The sequence below is a fragment of the Lactuca sativa genome, chromosome 1, assembly GCF_002870075.4.
Source record: "Lactuca sativa cultivar Salinas chromosome 1, Lsat_Salinas_v11, whole genome shotgun sequence".
In the NCBI taxonomy this organism is placed as follows: Eukaryota; Viridiplantae; Streptophyta; class Magnoliopsida; order Asterales; family Asteraceae; genus Lactuca; species Lactuca sativa.
This window is the reverse complement of record NC_056623.2, coordinates 116,233,520-116,254,334: the sequence shown is the minus strand read 5'-3', so window position 1 is coordinate 116,254,334 and position 20,815 is coordinate 116,233,520. Positions and strand designations below refer to the sequence as shown.

Here is a 20,815-nt window from a genome sequence, read left to right as displayed (position 1 = left end):
TTCCCGGTTGTTGGTTCTGGGGAGGATAGGTTCTACGGTATTTTTCCGTGTGAACCTTTCGGTTGCAACTGGTACAATGCATCTCCATGCATTCAACATTGTGATGAAGATTGCACTTGTTGCACTTTGGGAGATTTATGGAATACTTCTTAGGGGCACTTGGGGTAGATGAGGTTGGAGCATGTGGTGTGGAGGGAACTTGGGTGGTTGCAGCATGAACTTTCACTGTTTGTTGTTTCTTTGATGACTCTGAGCCTTGTCGTCCCTTCCGTTTGTTATTCTTTCCCTTCTTGTTATCACTCTCCCTCTTGCTTTCAGTTTCCCCTGCTTTTTCTCCCTTTTTGTTGTTTTGGTTGTACAGCTTCTTGGCCAACCTCTTGGCGCTGTCAAAGGTTTCAAGATTTGCGGTTATCACATTTCCTTAAATTGGGGGAGTTAATCCCCAGATGAATCGTTCGATTTTCTTTCCTTCCAAGGTAATCATGCTAGGGCACAACAGAGACAGTTCACTAAACCTTGATATGTAAGCATCGATGTCGGAGTTTCGGACTGTGAGGTTCCATAACTCTTGCTCCATTTTCTGAATTTCGCCACGTGGGCAGTACTCCGCCATCAACATTTCTTTCAATTCCGCCCATGGCATGGCATTGGCTACGGGAAGAGTCATGGCCTCCACATGTCCATTCCACCAAGTGAGAGCTTGATCAACAAATGTACATACTGCAAACTTCACCTTGAATTCTTCGGGGCATTCACATATCTCGAACACCGATTCCACCTTTTCAATCCATCTCTTTAGGGTTATCATTCCCCCTATGCCATTAAAGGTCTGTGGCTTGGCGTTGGTGAAATCTTTGTAGGAGCATGTGTTGGTAGGCCCCTGGTTCATTCCGTTGTTTGAGCTTCCGACCCCTTGTCCATTGCCTCCACCATTATTCCCATTGTGGATCTGCGACAGTGCCGCTATGACTGCATATACAACTGCTTGAAATACAACTGAGTTGATTTGTGGTGGTGTCGGTTGTTGATTATTTCCACGGTTTGGTCTTTGCGGCATCTTGCTGTTATGGAACAGAAAGATGTTGAGTATGTATTGTATTTAAGTTGGGAATTCCGTGAATCGATTGTGCATCTAATTGACTCCATATATTTACACCAAACAATAAAGATATAAAACACATAGCAGATGACAACATCACAATAAAACACATAATATTTTCCACTAATAATATCCGTACTTCGATACATGAAAATTTTCTCGAAAGAGCATACATAAGGGTACAAAGTTCGGCAGCATAACGCCTCTATGAGTAGTGTAATCACTTAAACATGGAGTCGGTAGTACATATGTAACACTCGTTTATTTATTAAGTTAAATAAATTAATTAATGAACGATTAGTAGCCCTAAAATAAATAGTTATATATCAAAGGATGGTCTCGAAGGGCTAATTGTCATAATTTTAGAAGTTGGGGGTTAAAAGTGTAAGTTCTGGATTTAATTTGAGAAGGAATTCAGAAGTTAAGGTGCGTTGGGTAATTTTTGGGATTTCATTTGAGAGATTTTGGAGGCTAAGGGGCTGGTTGGTAAATCAGGTATCGAATTTGAAGGGATTCTTCGAAGCTGGGTTAGAAAAGGTAAAAAATTGGACTTGATTTGTAAAGGTTTAGAGAGGCAGGGTTCAAGGGGTAACAATTGGACTCGTTTTGAATAAAATGGGGAGGGAGGAACCGAAACTGTAATTATGGGATGAAGATTGTTATGGTAGCGGGTATATAACAGTTTCCTTGCCTAACCCCAACCCTAATCCATTTACAGCTGTCACCCCCCCCCCCCTTATAATTCCCACCGGCCGCCACTCCCACTTCTCCACCTCCGTGAGTTCGCCAACCACCGTAATCCGGTTATTCTAGTGAGAATGTTGTGCCGCCGTCGCTGCCATGTTCGTCAAAGTCGAAATTCATTGCTGAGGCGGCGTTGTAGTCGGGGATGGTCGCTGTTCGCTGTCGACATCCTTATTCCTCCATCCTTTCGTTCTGCTACCAATGGTCGCCGCCATCGCCACCCACAACAGGTGGGTGTGGGTTTCTTTTACGAGCAAAAGACGAAGGGGGGGGGGGGTGCATTTTTGCATTTTGTGCATACAGTGGGGTGTTTGATGGCCAAAAACAGCGATGAACTTCCATGGCTGCCACCAGCCGCCGTGGAAGGTGGTTGTGTGCGTGTGTTGTCATGTGTTTAGGTGTGTGTGTGTGTTGTATGCAGTTTCGTTGGCCGGAAAATTGAGACAAGGCCACCACCACCACCGTGAGGTGGTGGCTGCCACCTTCTACCACCACCGGCCACCATAGGGTGGCTGTGTGTGTTTATGTTGTTAAGTGTGTGTGATTTCGGATCTTGAATTGTAAATTGTAACACGAATGGTATAATGAAAAGATATTGAAAACCACCACCTTAGGGTGGTAGCTGCCGCCTCCTGCCGCCATCGGCCGACGTGTCGTGTGGCGGTGCGCTTTGCCTCTTGTGATAGATTCGTTTGGGGTGCTAAAAACCCTAATGGGCTCAAAGGAGCTCTAATGGGCCCAATGTAGCCAAATGGGCTTAGTGAAAACCCTAATGAGTCTAATGGACTCTAATTGACCCAATAAAACCCTAGTGGGCTTAATGACAATCTAGTGGGCCTAGTAGGCCCAATAAAGCCCTAATGGACCTAAAAGCCCAATAAATTGATAAATGGACTAACATTTGGGACGGAAGAACTGCAATGCCAATAAAACCCTAATTTGGGGAATTAATCGGGACACATGGGAATTATTTAATAATTGGAGATATTAAATAATAATCATTGTCAAGAAATTAATCTAAGTAATATTTGACTTAATGGATTAAGTCCTTAATGGGCTAAGTGAGAAGACTTAACCCTAATCATCATTTTATGTGAAAACCCTAATTTCACTTGGGTGTATTGTTGGACCTTTTATTGGACCTTGACGATTGGGTTATTAAATGGGCTATCCAAGATCAAGTGAATGGTCTAGAGTAATTTAATGGGCCTAGGGTAAGGCCCATGTACGGGGCTTAGGCCTAATTTGGAAAATTGGGCCATAGATGGGCCATAGTTGGGCCTTGATGATTATATCATGTTGGTCCTTAGAATGAGGCCATGTATAGGCCTAGGCCCAATTTGGAAAATTGGGCCATGTGTTGGGCTTTGATTCCTAATTGACTTTGGGCCTACGGATTGGGCCTTGGGCTTGAATAAGCCAAGGTAGGGGTAATGTAGTAACTACCCAAAGAATGTACGTATGGTTATGTATTGGGACCCAATTATTAATTAGGTGTTATTTTGGTGTTGACAGTTCGGGAATCTGTCAGCTAGCAACTGGGGTCGAGTCTGCGGGACTTCAGCAAGTGGGGGATTGTGTGTTCGGGACTTCAGCAGTGTGAGGTGAGTTACCTTCCAGTAGCAGTAAGTCTACGACCACAATGGCGGCCCACCAGTAGGAGTTGTATGTTAGATGGTTGTCTTTGTGATATCATCTGGGTTGGCTACTACCTGATATGTTATATGTTGGCATGATATATTATATGTGATAGTAGTAGAGTTCGGTTGTTAGGACCTAAGGGTAGGTCAGACACCCCAGATATGTCTGGAAGTATGTGATGATATGTTTATATCCTAGCATGATATGTTATATGTGATAGTGGTAGTAGGAGGGGAATAGTCCCCAAGTTCGGTTGTTAGGACCGAAGGGTAGTTCGGACACCCCAGGTATGTCTGATAGTATGTTTGTGTTATGATATATCTGATAGTAGCTGAGTGTGGGCGAGGCCCGTATCTCAGAGATTGTGGAGTGTGGGCGAGGCCCGTATCTCCCAGCTAGCGGAGTGTGGATGAGGCCCGTATCTCCATGAGTGTTGGCGAGGACCGTATCTCATAGTTGTTCATTATATGATTGTATATACTGGTATGTTATGGTTTAGTAGCTGAGTGTGGGCGAGGCCCGTATCTCAGAGATAATGGAGTGTGGGCGAGGCCCGTATCTCCCAGCTAGCAGAGTATGGGCGAGGCCAGTATCTCCATGAGTGTGGGCGAGGCCCGCATCTCCTAGTTGTTCATTATATGATTGTATGGTATGTGGTACGATGGGGGAAGTCACTAAGCTTCGTGCTTATGGTTTACAGTTTTGGTTTTAGGTACTCGTTTTCAAAGGAAAGGAGCCGGCTGGATCGCAGCGCATCAAACTATGTTTTCTGCACATGAGATCTTTGGGATTACACTCTGATATGGTTTTATGATAAAATGCTTTGATTATTGACACTTTGGTTTTGACATTGAGATATGAATATGCATGTTTTCTTACTGATGGTTTTATATTATAACTTAATCAAAAAAAAAAAAAAATTGGCCTTGAATTTTGGGATGTTACAAGTTGGTATCAGAGCGTTGGTTTGAGGGATTCGGGCACACTCTCGGGTGTGTCTAAACTCAAACTAAGGATTTGGTATGAAAATTTTCAAAAGTAAAATCATTTTATAAAAGAAGTTTGAAAAGAGAAAAGAACTTTGAAAAGAATAAGGTGTGTGATGCGTGCAATTAGCCGAGCTCAAGTAAGTCTTCCCCAAGATATACATACATGTTAAAGGATGTTATGATATGATATGATTATGAGAACTGCAAGCTAGATTAGGGCTAATGATGTAGGGAGGATGCCTTATATTCCTATTATATATGCTTGTAGACTTGCATGTTAGTACTGATCAGCCAATAATAGGATAGCCTATTTAGGTTATGCCTGATTATATGAGCCATTGAATTACATATACAGATTCCTGATTAGAGGATAGAATGATTTGATTGGAATATGTTGGTTAGATTGTCTATTGTCTGAATGCTGCTTACTTTGTGCTTTGTGGGACTCTTAGTAATGTGAGTTAGATATTAAGTGAATATGCTAAGTCACATGTGGCACAGGCTGGATAATCTCAGAGTGATAGATTTGACCCTATTGCGCAGCTCTCGTTTGAGTCTAACCGTTATAGGGATGAGTCTGTTACTTGAATGATTATCTGATCTCTGTTGCATGTGGCTATATTCATGAGGTAGCTAGTTGACATTACTAGGAATCTTTCAGCAGCTGAGGACTGGATGAGTTCGGGAACCTAGGGAAGCCTAGGATATATTTCAGTGAGTTGGTAGTGAGGCTCAGTTAGACTTGGGTGTACCAGTTGAGGAAGTGACTTGGAGGATCCGGGAGGATTGCTGAGGAAAGTATGGATAGGTGTGGAAGGTAGTATTGGGCCCGTACTACTAAAAGCACAGGATCCATACTCGAATCAGTGAGAGTCTTGGAGAGTCTAAGAAGCTTCATGGAAGAGTTCATGACCTAGTTTGGGGACAGAGGATGTTCCAATTATTGCAGCTTAGCTATTGGCAAGGGAGATAGTGAGTGTGACAGGGTGTCAGACCCTGAAGGATATGATTTCCAAGAAGTTGCAGATGCGAGATCGATTTGGAGCGCTTTGAGAAGAGAGGTTCGTGCTAGGTGCGTATAGTTGAGGGTTGCGGGAAGAGACGCGTCACCTCTGATCATCACGTGAAAGGCCAGCAGGGTCGGAGTCAGTGCAATGTGTACGAGAGAGTACACGAGGGAGTTTGTCACTCCAAGGGTTTAGGCTGCTACAGGTGTGGCAGGGTTGATCATGTCAGCTGGAGGTGATTAGGATTCCTCCAGATGTTACGAGGATGTCATCTTTTACTGCTACTAGATGGATGTTGGGAATACGTATCACGTTGGAATTGTGAGTGAGTTGGATACGTCAGACCTCGGGTCGGTTTTTCTGCTAGTGTTTGGGTTACCAAGGATCATTTATGCCATCCTACATGCTGAAAAGTCCTTGATGAACCCACAGAGGGATGCATCTTGTGGAGCGGGTTCCGCGTGTACCGTTATCATTCCGGATATTTTTCGAGATCTGTATAGGAGTATTGTTTGGAAGATCCTTGGGCAGGGTTAGAGTGATAGTTCTCTAGTGAAGTCATCATTCAGGGGTTCTATCATTCTTCATGTATGGTCATTAATTGTCTATGGATGAACTTTGGAGTTCAAGGCACTACCGTTGCTAGGACAGAGCCGGTGACATGAAAAGGGCTAGTGTTAGTCGCGGGTGTTAGATGCATAAGTGGTTGGTCTTAGAATGTTAAAGAGAATTGTATTTTCGTATGGGCTATATTCGGTTAGAGTTCAGTGGTACTGCAAGATTGGAAATGAGAACGAGGATTCGTCAGCTAGAGTGAAGATTGAGACCTTCAATTGACAGCATGGGAGATGGATTGAGGTGTTAGATTGCACCAGATTTCAAGAGTACTCTTCAAGAATCCAGAGGATCGGAGATCTCAAGGTTTAATTGGTTATGAAACGCTAATATTGGCATGCATAGGTTGTCATCGGTGGACTATTAGGAAGTAAGAAGGATTGGGAATCCTTCAATTCTCGCATACAGTGAAGACTTAGTCGAATCTAAGTGGGGGAGAGACTTTTTGTAAAGTTCTCCGAATGTGAGTTCTGGTTGCGCGAGGGGCAATCTCTTGGCACCTTGTTAACCAGAAAGGCATCCTGGTCGATCCGGCCAAGATATACGTTGTGATGCAGTGGGAGATTCCAAGGTCTCCATCTAAGATTCGGAGTTTCCTGGGTCTAGCAGGTTACTACCAGAGATTTACATGAGACTTCTCCGAGATTGCGGTTCCTTTGACCCGGCTGACCAAGAAATCGGTGGCCTTTTGTCGGAGGCCTGAGCAGCAGGCAGCCTTCGATACTCTTAGACAGCAGTTGTATGAGGCACCGATTCTCACCCTGCCAGAGGGTGTAGATGATTTCGTGGTTTACTGTGACGCTTTGATCACAGGCATGGGTACGATACTAATACAGTGGGGTCACGTGATATCAGGTTTCGGGAACCAGGTTAGAGTTCCAATTAGGATTCAAGTTCAGTTGTGTGATAGGTCGAGTGCATGTTCGACCCGGTGTGGAAAGTGTTGTAAGACTACAGGAGTAACCGTAGCATTCACTAGCAGCAGATAGTGTTAGGGTGTTGTAAGTCTGCGGGTGTAGCCGTAGCATTCACTAGGTTGGCAGATAGTGTTATAGTGTTGTAAGTCTGCGGGTGTAGCCATAACATTCACCAGGTTGGCAGATAATATTAGAGTGTTGTAAGTCTACGGGTGTAGTCGTAGAATTCACTAGCAGCTAGATAGTGATAGAGTGGTGTAAGTCTGCGGGTGTAGCCGTAGCATTCACTAGGTTGGTAGATAACATGAGTGCATTGTTAGGACGCAGAAGGAACAGTAGTACCCACTAGTTCGGGTGTAGCAGTGGGGATATGGGAATCCACGGATTGGATTTCGGAATTACTCAGAAGGATTAGATCGGGTTAAGCAAGTGATAGGACTGTAGGAGTGCCACTACAGTTATGGGATCCAGGAAGCAACGGAATGTATAAGGTTGCTTGTGATATAAGGCTACCATCAATTAGGTAGCAATCACTTTTAGTCTTGGATTTGATGGTGACAGGATTTGGCGCATGGACCCAATCAGTTAGATCAGAAAGTTGTTAGAACCTCAGTGACTTGATAACTAGTGGCAACTAGTTCCAGAGAAGGATTTCATTCAGAAGTCGTGTAAGGCGAATAAATAGGGAGTCCTTTAGCTCCGTGGCCGGGTCGGAACCCGGTAAATTCAGATGACCGACGGATGAATTGAGACCAGGAAGGTCTCGATAGATTTTGGAAAGCAGCCATGTGGCAACATACTGCTTCAGGCAGACCAGTGTTCGAGCAGTTTCAGCATCTGGGCAGTATTAGCATTTATGTTTCAGGTTGCAAGTACGGACGTAATAGCTGGTTGATTTGGGAAGTGACAAGTCACTCACAGCGGGATCAACTGAGCCTTGGCTAAGTATAAGTGATCTGCAAGGATAATTGGGTCTGTAAACCTGTTTTATAGTGAGAACCTAAAGCTATCAGAAGTTAAGTGGTCAGTTGTGGGATAAACAGATTGGACTCGTCGATGATGATTCAATATGAGTGGTCTGTCAGGGAATCAGACCATCTCGAGATAGTAGATTCAGAAAAAGTAGATGTGATCATGTTATCAGGAATTCGTTCAACTACGGATGTTAGGGCTTTGCGAAAATTGATCTCAACTACCCTGGGAAGGCTAGGGTGTGCCTAGGACGGTGATCATGTTACTAGAAGTGGTTTGGCATATAAGAAATAGTAAGGAGTGATTTCGAGGACAAAATCTAATTTAAGTGGGGGAGAGTTGTAACACCCGTTTATTTATTAAGTTAAATAAATTAATTAATGAACGATTAGTAGCCCTAAAATAAATAGTTATATATCAAAGGATGGTCTCGAAGGGCTAATTTCATAATTTTAGAAGTTGGGGGTTAAAAGTGTAAGTTCTGGATTTAATTTGAGAAGGAATTCAGAAGTTAGGGTGCGTTGGGTAATATTTGGGACTTCATTTGAAGAGATTTTGGAGGCTAAGGGGCTGGTTGGAAAATCAGGTATCGAATTTGAAGGGATTCTCCAAAGCTGGGGTAGAAACGGTAAACAAAATTGGACTTGATTTGTAAAGGTTTAAAGAGGCAGGGTTCAAGGGGTAACTATTGGACTCGTTTTGAAGAAAATGGGGAGGGAGGGACTGAAACTGTAATTATGGGATGATGATTGTTATGGTAGCGGGTATATAATAGTTTCCTTGCCTAACCCTAACCCTAATCCATGTACAACCGTCACCCCTCCCCCCCTTATGCCTCCCACCGGCTGCGACTCCCACTTCTCCACCTCCGTGACTTCGCCAACCACCGTAATCCGGGAATTCCAGCAAGAATGTTGTGCCGCCGTCGCTGCCATGTCTGTCAAAGTCAAAAGCTGCTGTTGAGGCAGCATTGCAGTCGGGGATGGTCCCCGTTCGCTGCTGTCATCCTTATTCCTCCTTCCTTTCGTTCTGCTACCAATGGTCGCCGCCATCGCCACCCACAACCGGTGGGTGTGGGTTTCTTTTACGAGTAAAAGACAAAGGGGGGGGTGCGTTTTTGCGTTTTGTGCATACAGTGGGGTGTTTGATGGCCGACAACAGCGATGAACTTCCATGGCCGCCACCAGCCACCGTGGAAGGTGGTTGTGTGCGTGTGTTGTCATGTGTTTAGGTGTGTGTGTGTTGTATGCAGTTTCGTTGGCCGGAAAATTGAGACAAGGCCACCACCACCATCGTGAGGTGGTGGCTACCACCTTCTACCACCACCGGCCACCATAGGGTGGCTGTGTGTGTTTATGTTGTTAAGTGTGTGTGTGTGATTTCGGATCTTCAATTGTAAATTGTAACACGAATGGTATAATGAAATGAAATTGAAAACCACCACCTTAGGGTGGTGGCTGCCGCCTCCTACCGCCGTTTCGGGTGGTGGTGCGCTTTGCCTCTTGTGATAGATTTGTTTGGGGTGCTAGAAACCCTAATAGGCTCAAAGGAGCTCTAATGGGCCCAATGTAGCCAAATGGTCTTAGTGAAAAACCTAATGAGTCTAATGGACTCTATTTGACTCAATAAAACCCTAGTGGGCTTAATGACATTCTAGTGGGCCTAGTAGGTCCAATAAATCCCTAATGGACCTAAAATCCCAATAAATTGATAAATGGGTTAACATTTGGGATGGAAGAACCGCAATGCCAATAAAACCCTAATTTGGGGAATTAATCGGGACACATGAGAATTATTTAATAACTAGAGATATTAAATAATAATCGTTGTCAAAAAATTAATCTAAGTAATATTTGACTTAATGGATTAAGTCCTTAATGGGCTAAGTGAGAAGACTTAACCCTAATCATCATTTTATGTGAAAACCCTAATTTCACTTGGGTGTATTGTTGGACCTTTTATTGGACCTTGACGATTGGTTTATTAAATGGGCTATCCAAGATCAAGTGAATGGTCTAGAGTAATTTAATGGGCCTAGGGTAAGGCCCATGTACGTGGCTTAGGCCTAATTTGGAAAATTGGGCCATAGATGGGCCATAGTTGGGCCTTAATGATTATATCATGTTGGTCCTTAGAATGAGGCCATGTATAGGCCCAGGCCCAATTTGGAAAATTGGGCCATGTGTTGGGCTTTGATTCCTAATTGACTTTGGGCCTACGGATTGGGCCTTGGGCTTGAATAAGCCAAGATAGGGGTAATGTAGTAATTACCTAAAGAATGTACGTATGGTTATGTATTGGGACCCAATTATTAATTGGGTGTTATTTTGGTGTTGACAGTTTGGGAATCTATCAGCCAGCAGTTGGGGTGGAGTCTGCGGGACTTCAGCAAGTGGGGGATTGTGTCTTCGGGACTTCAGCAGTGTGAGGTGAGTTACCTTCCAGTAGCGGTGGGTCTATGTCCACAATGTCGGCCCACCAGTAGGCGTTGTATGTTAGATGATTGTCTTTGTGATATCATCTAGGTTTGCTACTACCTTATATGTTATATGCTGGCATGATATGTTATATGTGATAGTAGTAGAGTTTGGTTGTTAGGACCGAAGGGTAGGTCAAACACCCCAGATATGTTTGACAGTATGTGATGATATGTTTATATGCTGGCATGATATGTTATATGTGATAGTGGTAGTAGGAGGGGAATAGTCCACAAGTTCGGTTGTTAGGACCGAAGGGTAGTTCGGACACCCCAGGTATGTTTGATAGTATGTTTGTGTTATGATATATGTGATAGTAGCTGAGTGTGGGCGAGGCCCGTATCTCAGAGATAGTGGAGTGTGGGCGAGGACCGTATCTCCCAGCTAACGGAGTGTGGGCGAGGCTCGTATCTCCATGAGTGTGGGTGAGGCCCGTATCTCCTAGCTGTTCATTATATGATTGTATATACTTGTATGTTATGGTTTAGTAGCTGAGTGTGGGCGAGGCCCATATTTCCCAGCTAGCGGAGTGTGGACGAGGTCCGTATCTCCATGAGTGTGGGCGAGGCCCGTATCTCCTAGTTGTTCATTATATGATTGTATGGTATGTGGTATGATGGGGAAGTCACTAAGCTTCGTGCTTACAGTTTACAGTTTTGGTTTCAGGTAGTCGTTTTCAAAGGAAAGGAGCCGTCTGGATCGCAGCGCATCACACTATGTTTTCCGCACATGAGATCTTTAGGATTACACTCTGATATGGTTTTATGATAAAATTCTTTGATTATTGACACTTTAGTTTTGACATGAGATATGAATATATATGTTTTCTTACTGATGGTTTTATATTATAACTTAATCAAAATGAAATTCTTTTGGCCTTGAATTTTGGGATGTTACAACATAACATGGCAGGCATAAGATAGCATATCACTAGTAGGGGGATTTACTGATTCTAAACACACTAAGAGGCGTCCAACGGTGGTAGCGAAATCATATTCCGAAAATGTTGTGCCAACATCTGGGCCATCTCAGTCATTTCCCCGATGACCTCATCCCTTTCCAGTTCAGCCTGCACCGCTCGTGCCTCCATGGAGAATAGTTGTTGCCGAAGTGCGGCCGCCTCTGCCTCCAGAGAACGATCCTCTCCCACGAGGTTTCCTGGTGGGGCAGGGTGGTCCTGGTCTGCCTCGTTGGTAGGTGATTCGACGGGGGCTTCGTCTGTGTCTCTTTCCTCCTCCGTGTTGTCATCGGTCCCCTCAAACTCGTAATCCATATCGGTGTACCCATCGGGACCAATGTCGTGTGTTGCTCCTAGTCCTTCCTCGAGGTCGTCTTCAATCATTCCATGGGCCACCAAGTTCTGGTGAAACTGAATGCCTTGATGCTCCTCTTCCATGGTGACTGAGATGAGGAACACGCAAGGAGGGTATAAAGTATTATTATTCCTAAGATGTTTTAGTTGTTATAAAAATTGGGTTGACGTTCTCTTCTTGGTTAACAAAATGGTATGTCTTAGGTTTACCGACCATCGCGATCGCCCCAGGGCATGTGATAGTTGTATTCTGGAGGAAATGTAGTTGATCAGGCTACATTCCCCCCTAATACAACTGTGAATAGTCCTGGCTTAACCGAGAGGTCAGGATTTTCCAATCATCTTATTTGAATTGTTATTATGTTTATTTTCCTAAGTCGCACAAGTAAGAGTGTTTATTATTATATTTTATTTGTTTTGTTCTGAGTTATTTAGTCCCTCTTTGGGTTTATAGTTGCATATCAATGTGTGGTTAGATATGCCAGTTCACTATAAACAGAGCTCTGATACCAACCCATCACACCCCGAACCAGACGGCGGAAACCTCCGAGGGCTCGCGACTTGCGTGACTTAAATTGAAATATCATCACAATAAATATACATGAAACATAGCATAAACATCACCATGCATTAATACACTACAACTGACCTTGTTCACATCAAGTACATTGTTTACACGACATATTTCAAAACATAAATTTTCTGATGTTTAATATTACACAAAAGAAGTTTCATGAAACACAATTGGAGGTTCTTCAGTCTAACGATTTCCTAAAAAATACAAGTTATTTTAAAAACGTCAACATATATAATGTTGGTGAGTTAATAAGCATGTTTGATATAAACCAGTTTGTATTATTTGTAAAACCCAAAAAATCCGATATTTTCTGTAAAAACTCTTTGCAACCAAAAGATGTGGTGATCCCATAAGTGCATATGAATGTGATTTCGAGACACGAAAAAGTGATTTTTGTTCGAAGTTTATTCTTGTATTATAGTTATTGTATGTAGAAGTGAATAATGTTGTTTCCCCGGAAAACCCGATGTTTTCCGATATAAATAATATGATAGTTTTGTATTATTGTATCATTTTAACGAAATGAATATGATTTCCCATGATTACTTTGCTGGTAAATGATCTCTATGCGAGTCATTACATGCATAATAATGACTAATTCGCCTGTCTTGGCATTTTATCGGATGCCGGTTTGATCAAGATTTTGTCACCCTAGACTGACCAAGTCTAACTGTAGCGAACAGCTCAGATGTGGGGGAGTCACCCCTGTATAGATCTATACACAAACTCTCGCTCTCCCTCCATGAGACTCTGGTTATAACTACAGACTATGACCGACACTTATTGGTGTCACCTGTTATTTCCCACTAAATCCAACTGAAATTGAATAACCTGGTTTAACAACCTAATTTATGTTTACTTGAATAAAAGGTAGCCAAACAGACGAAGATAAGAGGACTACGGAGGCCCACTAACTTTGTATGTTATTACAAGTTGTCGAGGATGCTACGAACACGTTATAGTCCATTAAGCATATTGAAAGGTTTGGGGTCTTATTAGCTATGCAAATGGACCATTAAGGCCCAATAGCAAATTTAAGCTGATAAAGGCCCACTAGGTATGCAATTGGGTCACTGGAAGCTCAATAAACATGTTTGAATATATTGGGCCCAATAATCATGATATTGGGCCACAAAGGCCCAATAGCACGAATAGGAGATATTTGAGCCCAACCATTGAATCATTTATAATTTATACATCTTATGTTCGTAATGTAGGTATTTGTTATGAGTTCGATGTTTATTCGAAGGGTTAAAATACTTTGATGTTTGGTTTATAACAAAGCTTTGGTTATATATATATATATATATATATATATATATATATATATATATATATATATATATATATATATATATATATATATATATATATATATATATATATTTAAAACCATGCATTATAAACTTAATGTTTTTAACTCAATAATTTAGTATTTGTCTAGTTGGCCTAAAAACCTTTAGTTTGACCGTTTCATCCCCTTTATATATAAAAATGGCACTTTTAGTCCTGTATTATGAAATTGACATTTTCGGTCCTTAAACCGTTTTTCTTTACATTTTAGACCCAAACTTTATTTAAATAATAATTTCAGCCCAAAACTATTTTATTTATCATTTCCAACCCTTAGTTATAAAAAGTTTACACTTTTGGCTCAAATTCCATAAGTTTTACAAATTTTACCCCAAAATCAAAAACTTTGCATTTTTAGTCCAATTTTTTGCACCAAAGTTATTTTCAACCCTCAAAACTGTTTTATTTATGTTTTAAACTCATAGTTTGTTAACTTTTCCATTTCAACCCCTCAAATACTTCATTTTTCTCAACTTTGGGCCAAAAACTCGTGAGGCCCAAATTTAAAGCCCATTAAGCTAAAATTTATGTTTTTGACCCCTAGACAAATGTTATTTTCATAAAAGTTAGATTTCTATGTAAATAATACTATTTGGTCCTTATAAAACCGCAAATACCATATTTTTACCCAAACTTTGATTATATTGGCAGAAATGACACTTATAAGTATTTTGATTTTGTTTTCACTTCTTATGCCTAAAGATCCTTAGATCTTTGAAGTAAGTTGTTTAATATGCACATTGTTTATGTATTCTTCACACTATAGCCATAGATTTCAAGATTTAACAAATAGCATCATATTTTCACAACATAAGCCAAAGAAATCACATATGACAAACATACCCACATAGATCAACACATAGTACTTGTATTCTCCCCCAAAAACAATTAAAAACCGAAAAAAATGGGGGTATGAACTCACCTTGCTTGGTTGCTCATGGTTTTGAAGAAGAAATGGAAGAAGATGGTGTTGTTTTTGGCCCTAACAAGCTTCTTGAGAGGTCTTTGGCTTAGATGGGTTCTAAGAAGCAAGATCACGAATATTCTATGAGTTAGGAAGAGATTTTTGAAGTTATCAAGAAACTAAGCCATGGATTTAAGCAACAACTTACCAAAGATGATGATTTTGATGGAAGAACCTTCTTGAAAATGCCCAAGATCTCGAAATTTTTGAGAGAAAAGATGAGTTGTTGTTGTGAGTGTTTGAGAGAAAATTAAGTGAAGTGTGTGTATGTGTGTGTTTCCTCTCGGCCGAACATAAGAAGAGAGAGAGGGGAAAGAGGATGTGATGTTCACCTAGATGCATGAGACATTATGCCTAGTTATCCTTTGAATAAAAATGATGTGTCAAGGCTTAATAATCCCCATTAATTTCTCTATTTTTTTTCATTTATCATTTGGGCCAAAATGGGCTAAGGTGAAGGGGGAGGAAAAATCACTTTGGGCCATTCTTGGCTTTCCCCGAAAACACAAGGTCTAATAAGAGGTTTTCGGCCCATTGGGCCCTTAGGGTGGTTCACGGCCCAAATTGCATAAAAGAATAAATTTTATAGCCGATTTGGGCTTATTAGATTTGTTATAGCCCAACAAGGCCCACTAAAGGTATACTAATTCATTTTAGATCCATTATAGCCCAAAATGTTAAGTTTCATGATAGAGGTCTAATTAGGGCCCATTTAAGGGTCCTAAGCCCAAAATAGTCAAATTGGGGGGCTTATTGGTCCATTAGGCCTAATAAGAAAATCCTAGTCCATATTAGACTTAAACCGGGATTTTTAGGGTTTCCAATCATTTGTTGACTATTTGAAGTGTTTGCATAGAGTGTTTGATGGAATTTTTGTTGTCATTGAATAAGCATCATGCATTCTTTCATGTTTTAGTCACAAATGTCATCATTGTTAATGTTTATAAAAGTATTAGAATTCCTAGTTGTGACATTTTAAACTTATGACTTCCAGTGAGAACTATACCAATGCCTGTAAAACCTCCATCAGGTCCCCCATTATGTTGATGATTACTCGACCAACTTCTACGAATTACTCGCTTGCACTAACCTTAATGATTCACCACTTCATCTAGTTTCTCGTTATATTGGTAGCTTATGCCTACAATTAGAAGTTTTTTTAAATATGTTTGACCCCTTAACATTTCCAAAAGCACATCAACGCGCTTTTCAAGCAGAAAAACAATTGGCAAGACATGCAAGCGTGAGCTTTCGGTTGTCTTTTAGATAAAATGATGCTATTGGTTATGTCACAATCTATTCTAGTCAACTTGCACTATTGGTGGGAAAATATGCACATTTATAATTTATGAAGGTGGTTGGGTGAATGTGATTTTTGAATTTGTGGTTTCAAAATTGGTGCTTATCTTGGAAACTCGTCCCAAGCCTTATAATATTACTCAGATCAGTAAATGTACTAATGGTACTATGTGCAAACATGTCCTGATGAGTTTCTCTATTTGTTCAACTTATAGCGATGATTTATACTATGATGTCATTCATATGGATGGAACTCATGGTAATGTGTCCAAACTCCATTAGCAATATGACTAAATTTTCATATGTGTTGGTTGTTCTAATACTTATTCTTTCATGTTTCGTGGTAAGAAAATTGTACTAGTTTAGACTAAACCTCGTGTGGACATGTCAGTTAGTGTTCTAGCACAAACTACTATGTTGTCTCGGGTTCCTTTTCATATCGCTATAGAGGCATCATGTTTGGTCGTTGTTTTATTTTGTACTCCAATTACCACAAGTAGCTATGTTGTTCCAACTACATAGTTCAACCGTTACTTAAGGAAGTTGTTGATGTGTTTCTTGTCTCCTTACCCTTAGATTTACCACCCTTTTTGATATTCAACATCATATTGACTTGGTGCCTTGCCTTGTACTACCTAACGGACCCTATTACCTTATGAGTCTAATGGAATAGGAAGAATTGTATAGGCAAGTGGAGGACCTGCTTGCTATAGGTCATATTCTTGAGGGACTTAGTATGTGTGTCGTACCAACCCTACTTACTCTGAAAAATGATGGTAATTGACACATGTGCATGGATAATCGAGTTATGAATAACATTACAGTTTGCTATCAATTCCCCATTCAACGAACAAATGACTTGTTAGATGAGTTGAATGGTGCTTATGTCTTTAGTAAATTAAATTTGAAGATTAGATGCTAGCAAATTCTAATCCATAACAATTGGCAATAAAAATATTAATCATCCACATATCATATATATATATATATATATATATATATATATATATATATATATATATATATATATATATATATATATATATATATATATATATATATATATATATATATATATATATATAAACTCTCAACCAATACAAACTAAGACATAGCAATCGTACATCTTGAAATGAATATTACAATTACCCGATCGACAAGGTATTAGTGCTTTGGATTTTGATAGTAAATCTTTAGCTTTTCTGGCTTGAAGAGATTCTTAGAAGTATATGTGGAGTTATAAACATCCCCCAGAAGATCATACTGAAGTCTAGCATATAAAAAGACCGGTACGGAAGCAATTGCACTGATAACAATAGGTATCCATATCAAGTTGTTTTGATAAAGGACGAAAAAACTAACACTAAAAGCGACCATCATGGCTGCGATAGAAAAGAATAGTGTTGTTAGGCCTCTCATCAACCTTTTCGGTAATAATTCCAAGAAATCATCTTCAGCATATCGAGATGTGAGGATAGATAAAAATATTAGGAGTGAAACGGACGAGAATGTCAAAGAAATGGCATCCGATATGACAAATACTATGAAAGATCTTTTTTGAAAGAACATAGGAACACCATTAGTTTGATTATAACCACCAGGAACAGTAAATGCTGCTGCAAAAACAATGGTAGCTATAAGAGCTGCCACCACCATACTTTGACTAGCTGTCTCTTTCATCCACTTTTCACCTGAAGCGAGTAGCTCTTTGTGCTCCTTGCTGAACAGTTCATGCGGTGTTAAACCATCATTGTTCTTCCTTTCTCTATAAGAAGGAGGAATCATACCTTCTACTTCCTACGTACACAAAAGAAAGGTTAAATCACTTTTGTTTGGTTTGTCCACTTTGAAACTTTCTATTTTAAAACAATTTTATCTATTCTTGGATGATAGAGTAGAAGCAACTTAAGTAATAACTTCTACTTACATAGATGTAAAGAAAGAGCTAATGTCTTAGAGAGAAATAAGTACCTTGAACCACAACAACTCTCGTTGCATTTGTAGAGCAACCCCTGAAATTACTTGAAGTCTCTTTTTCTTTGCACACTTCCCAACTAAATGTAACATATTATTTCCTTTCAGGTCCTTCAGAGGTGTTATCATATCTTTCATCGAGCCAATCTCATGTAGAAGATTGTAGATACCCTCATGACGATGTGATATAGCAACATGAAATATAGTTTGTTCATTATCATTTTTCTTCCATATTAAATCTGGATATTGGCGAATGAGCTCCACTAGAAATTCAGTGTTTCCCATCTCTGCAGCCACAAATAGTACGCGGGAAGAAAACTTTTGATTTACACTTTTTGCTTCATGATCGACTGGCTTTCTACTCCATAGGTTATGAATTCTATTGGGCATCTTCGCAACATTTTCCAAAATGGACCCAAGTAGTTGCTCGACATCTTCCTTTTCAGTTCCACTATTTGTTGGTTGGTCAGCTGGCCCTCTGATAATACTATTGATTTCATCCTTGGATAATTTCACAATTTCTGACCAAATAATTTTTAGTAATTCCATGGCATCGGTTTCTTTTTCTGAAGGCCCAACCTTCACATGAATCAACGCCAAAACTGAAAACCATAACCAAAAATGAAATCAAATAGGTTGATAAAAATGAGTTGATAAGAAAAATATAAGAGTATAGATATTCACTTGGACATATGATTCTCCAGATAAAATGCGGTTTTATCCCCCTAAATGCATCAGGTTTTCGAGCCAAAACTCCAAGTAAAATCCCACTTTTTGCAAGCAATGGCCATCGGGACACTATTTTCAATGCAATATCTACATAATTAATTTGTTTTAACATTTAATCAGGGAAAGTATTACATCAAACGCAACAAATATCATCAAACTTTTTTTTGAACAGAAGCACATGAAACACCGAGGTTCTTATAGAACAACAAGAAAGGAGCAACAACTACATACCATATTGATCAGCTTCCACACATTTCTGTAGAACCCAACTGCGATTCTTATTTGTCCAACTATCTCCATGCATCTCCCTAGAGTTTTTATAAAGATAATTCACCATTTCATGTTTTCCAAATAATGATGCCATATAGAGTGGCATCATTCCATTACTGCCAGTGATATCCCCAAGGTTCCCGTTCTTTTCCAACATAGTCATAACGGTTTTGACATTTCCACCGGCTGCTGCTAAACAAAATGCAGTATTGTCATTATCATTCTTGAGTTCTAACTGTTCCTTTGTCATCTTGTCCACTAGATTTTCTACAAAATTTTCTATTAATTTGCTGCTTTTGGCAGATGCTGCAATGTGAAGTGCAGTATCATAGTTTTCACTTATAGCATATCCTACCAAATCTAGATCTTGGTGTTTATCAAGGATGGCTTGAGCAGCTTCCCAATCACCTTTGATTGATGCATTATAGAGAGGAACGCAAATGCTGAGGTACTGCGCTCTATTTCCTATTAAGTAACAAAAGAGAGGTTGATTAAGAGTGGACAATTAGTCATCTTTTTTCAAGCACATGAACACTAAGCCCATTGTATTTAGGTTTTGTGTGAAATCTCCAAAAAAACATCATTTCTACGATCTTCGGCCTTGTGAGGTCCAAACTAATAAAGGGTGTTTGTCATCAAGAGTTAGAGGGTGTTTGGATAGGGAAAAAAGAGAGAGCTTATAGCTTATTGCATATCAGTTATCCAGGGACGGTTTTAAGGGGTTCCCGGTGTGGCACCGGTAACCCCTTACTTTTTTGTCCGCAGTGGAAAATTTTTCGATTTTTTGTCGGCAACACCAATGATGTATTCCTGCGTCCGTCCTACAGTTATCCCCACCGTTATAAGCTAAGTTTAAATGTTTGGATAGGAAACATTAAAAAAGCTATTTTAAAAACCTTCCCACCCCCCCCCCCCCCCCCCCCCCCCCCCCTTGTATAGCTTATAGCTTATTTCTAATCTAAACATTTTTGCAAAAACTATTTTCTCACACTGCTATAAGCTAATAATCTATAAGTTAATTTCTCCAAACACCCTCTTAGTGAGTGCAGTGGAGGCACCCATCTTGGTCTTCAACGGATTTGTATGAGATTATGGGGTAACGTTGTTATTGTTTAAAAGAAGTTTTTCAAAACAAAAAATCTTTAAAAATTGAAAAAGTTATTTTAGAAAATTTTAATTTAAACAAAAGCTTTTTCATTACACTTATAAATTTACAAGTTCATGCCGTGAGCCTTTTCGATGAATATGGTGGTTCTCATAGGATTTAAACCAAGTATAAAGAGACGACATAAAAGCAACACATAAATATTCAAAAAAAAATCATCTCTTATGGGGATATAATGAGTTTTTTCATTTTAGTATTTTCCATGAAGAAATGGCCTCATACAAAAACCCTGCTATTTTTGTTGCTCTCAATCAATGTGTAGCAGTATTCAAATGATTAACATGATAAGTAAACACACAATGGCATCATGCTCAATATAAAAGTTTACCAAGTAAATCTCGAATAGGTAGGTTCCGAATTATTGTTTTTGTTCTTGTTGGTTGTGGTCGTGATGTTGCAACACCTATGGCCGTTGTGCTTGTGGGATTCATTGGAAATTCTTAATTACTTCACCTGTATAATCACATATTAGTAATTAGAAGCCAACATGGAAACCATAAAGATAGCACTTGGTGTGGTTGAAACTAATTCAAATCATAATTAAGAGAAATTTGCACTTACAGCTTCCTGATGAATGTCTCTGAATTAATGCACAGTAGGAATGAGGAGTTGAAGACATGGATTTATATATGCAGATCTTGATGGACTTTGTCTGTAACTCATAGTCAACGCTTATAAAAAATAGAACCCATCTCAATAGATCTGAAATAG

General features: G+C 40.0%; 1 protein-coding gene across 3 annotated transcripts; it reads right to left on the bottom strand.

The window, feature by feature from the left end:
• Positions 1–17,059: 17,059 nt before the first annotated feature.
• On the bottom strand, positions 17,060–20,815 carry LOC111903468 (uncharacterized). 3 transcript variants are annotated; one of them, XM_023899233.3, is made up of 6 exons: positions 20,666–20,815; positions 20,433–20,557; positions 18,901–19,404; positions 18,625–18,756; positions 17,938–18,542; positions 17,060–17,763 (listed from the first exon to the last, which is right to left on the bottom strand). In XM_023899233.3, exons 2-6 carry the CDS (start codon positions 20,533–20,535, stop codon positions 17,131–17,133), a joined length of 1,977 nt encoding a protein of 658 aa, XP_023755001.2. In that variant the 5' UTR covers positions 20,536–20,557; positions 20,666–20,815; the 3' UTR covers positions 17,060–17,130. The 3 variants fall into 3 exon arrangements, with proteins under 3 accessions (XP_023755001.2, XP_052622874.1, XP_052622879.1); XM_052766914.1 differs by having other exon boundaries at positions 18,625–18,738; XM_052766919.1 differs by having other exon boundaries at positions 18,901–19,128.

Excerpts from the sequence above, each read along its gene's own strand:
- LOC111903468 (XM_023899233.3), bottom strand. The coding sequence starts at position 20,535 with ATGAATCCCACAAGCACAACGGCCATAGGTGTTGCAACATCACGACCA. Across the intron at positions 18,757-18,900 it reads TGTGGAAGCTGATCAATATG|ATATTGCATTGAAAATAGTG; the intron begins GTATGTAGTTGT and ends TTAATTATGTAG. Across the intron at positions 18,543-18,624 it reads CTGGAGAATCATATGTCCAA|TTTTGGCGTTGATTCATGTG; the intron begins GTGAATATCTAT and ends TATGGTTTTCAG.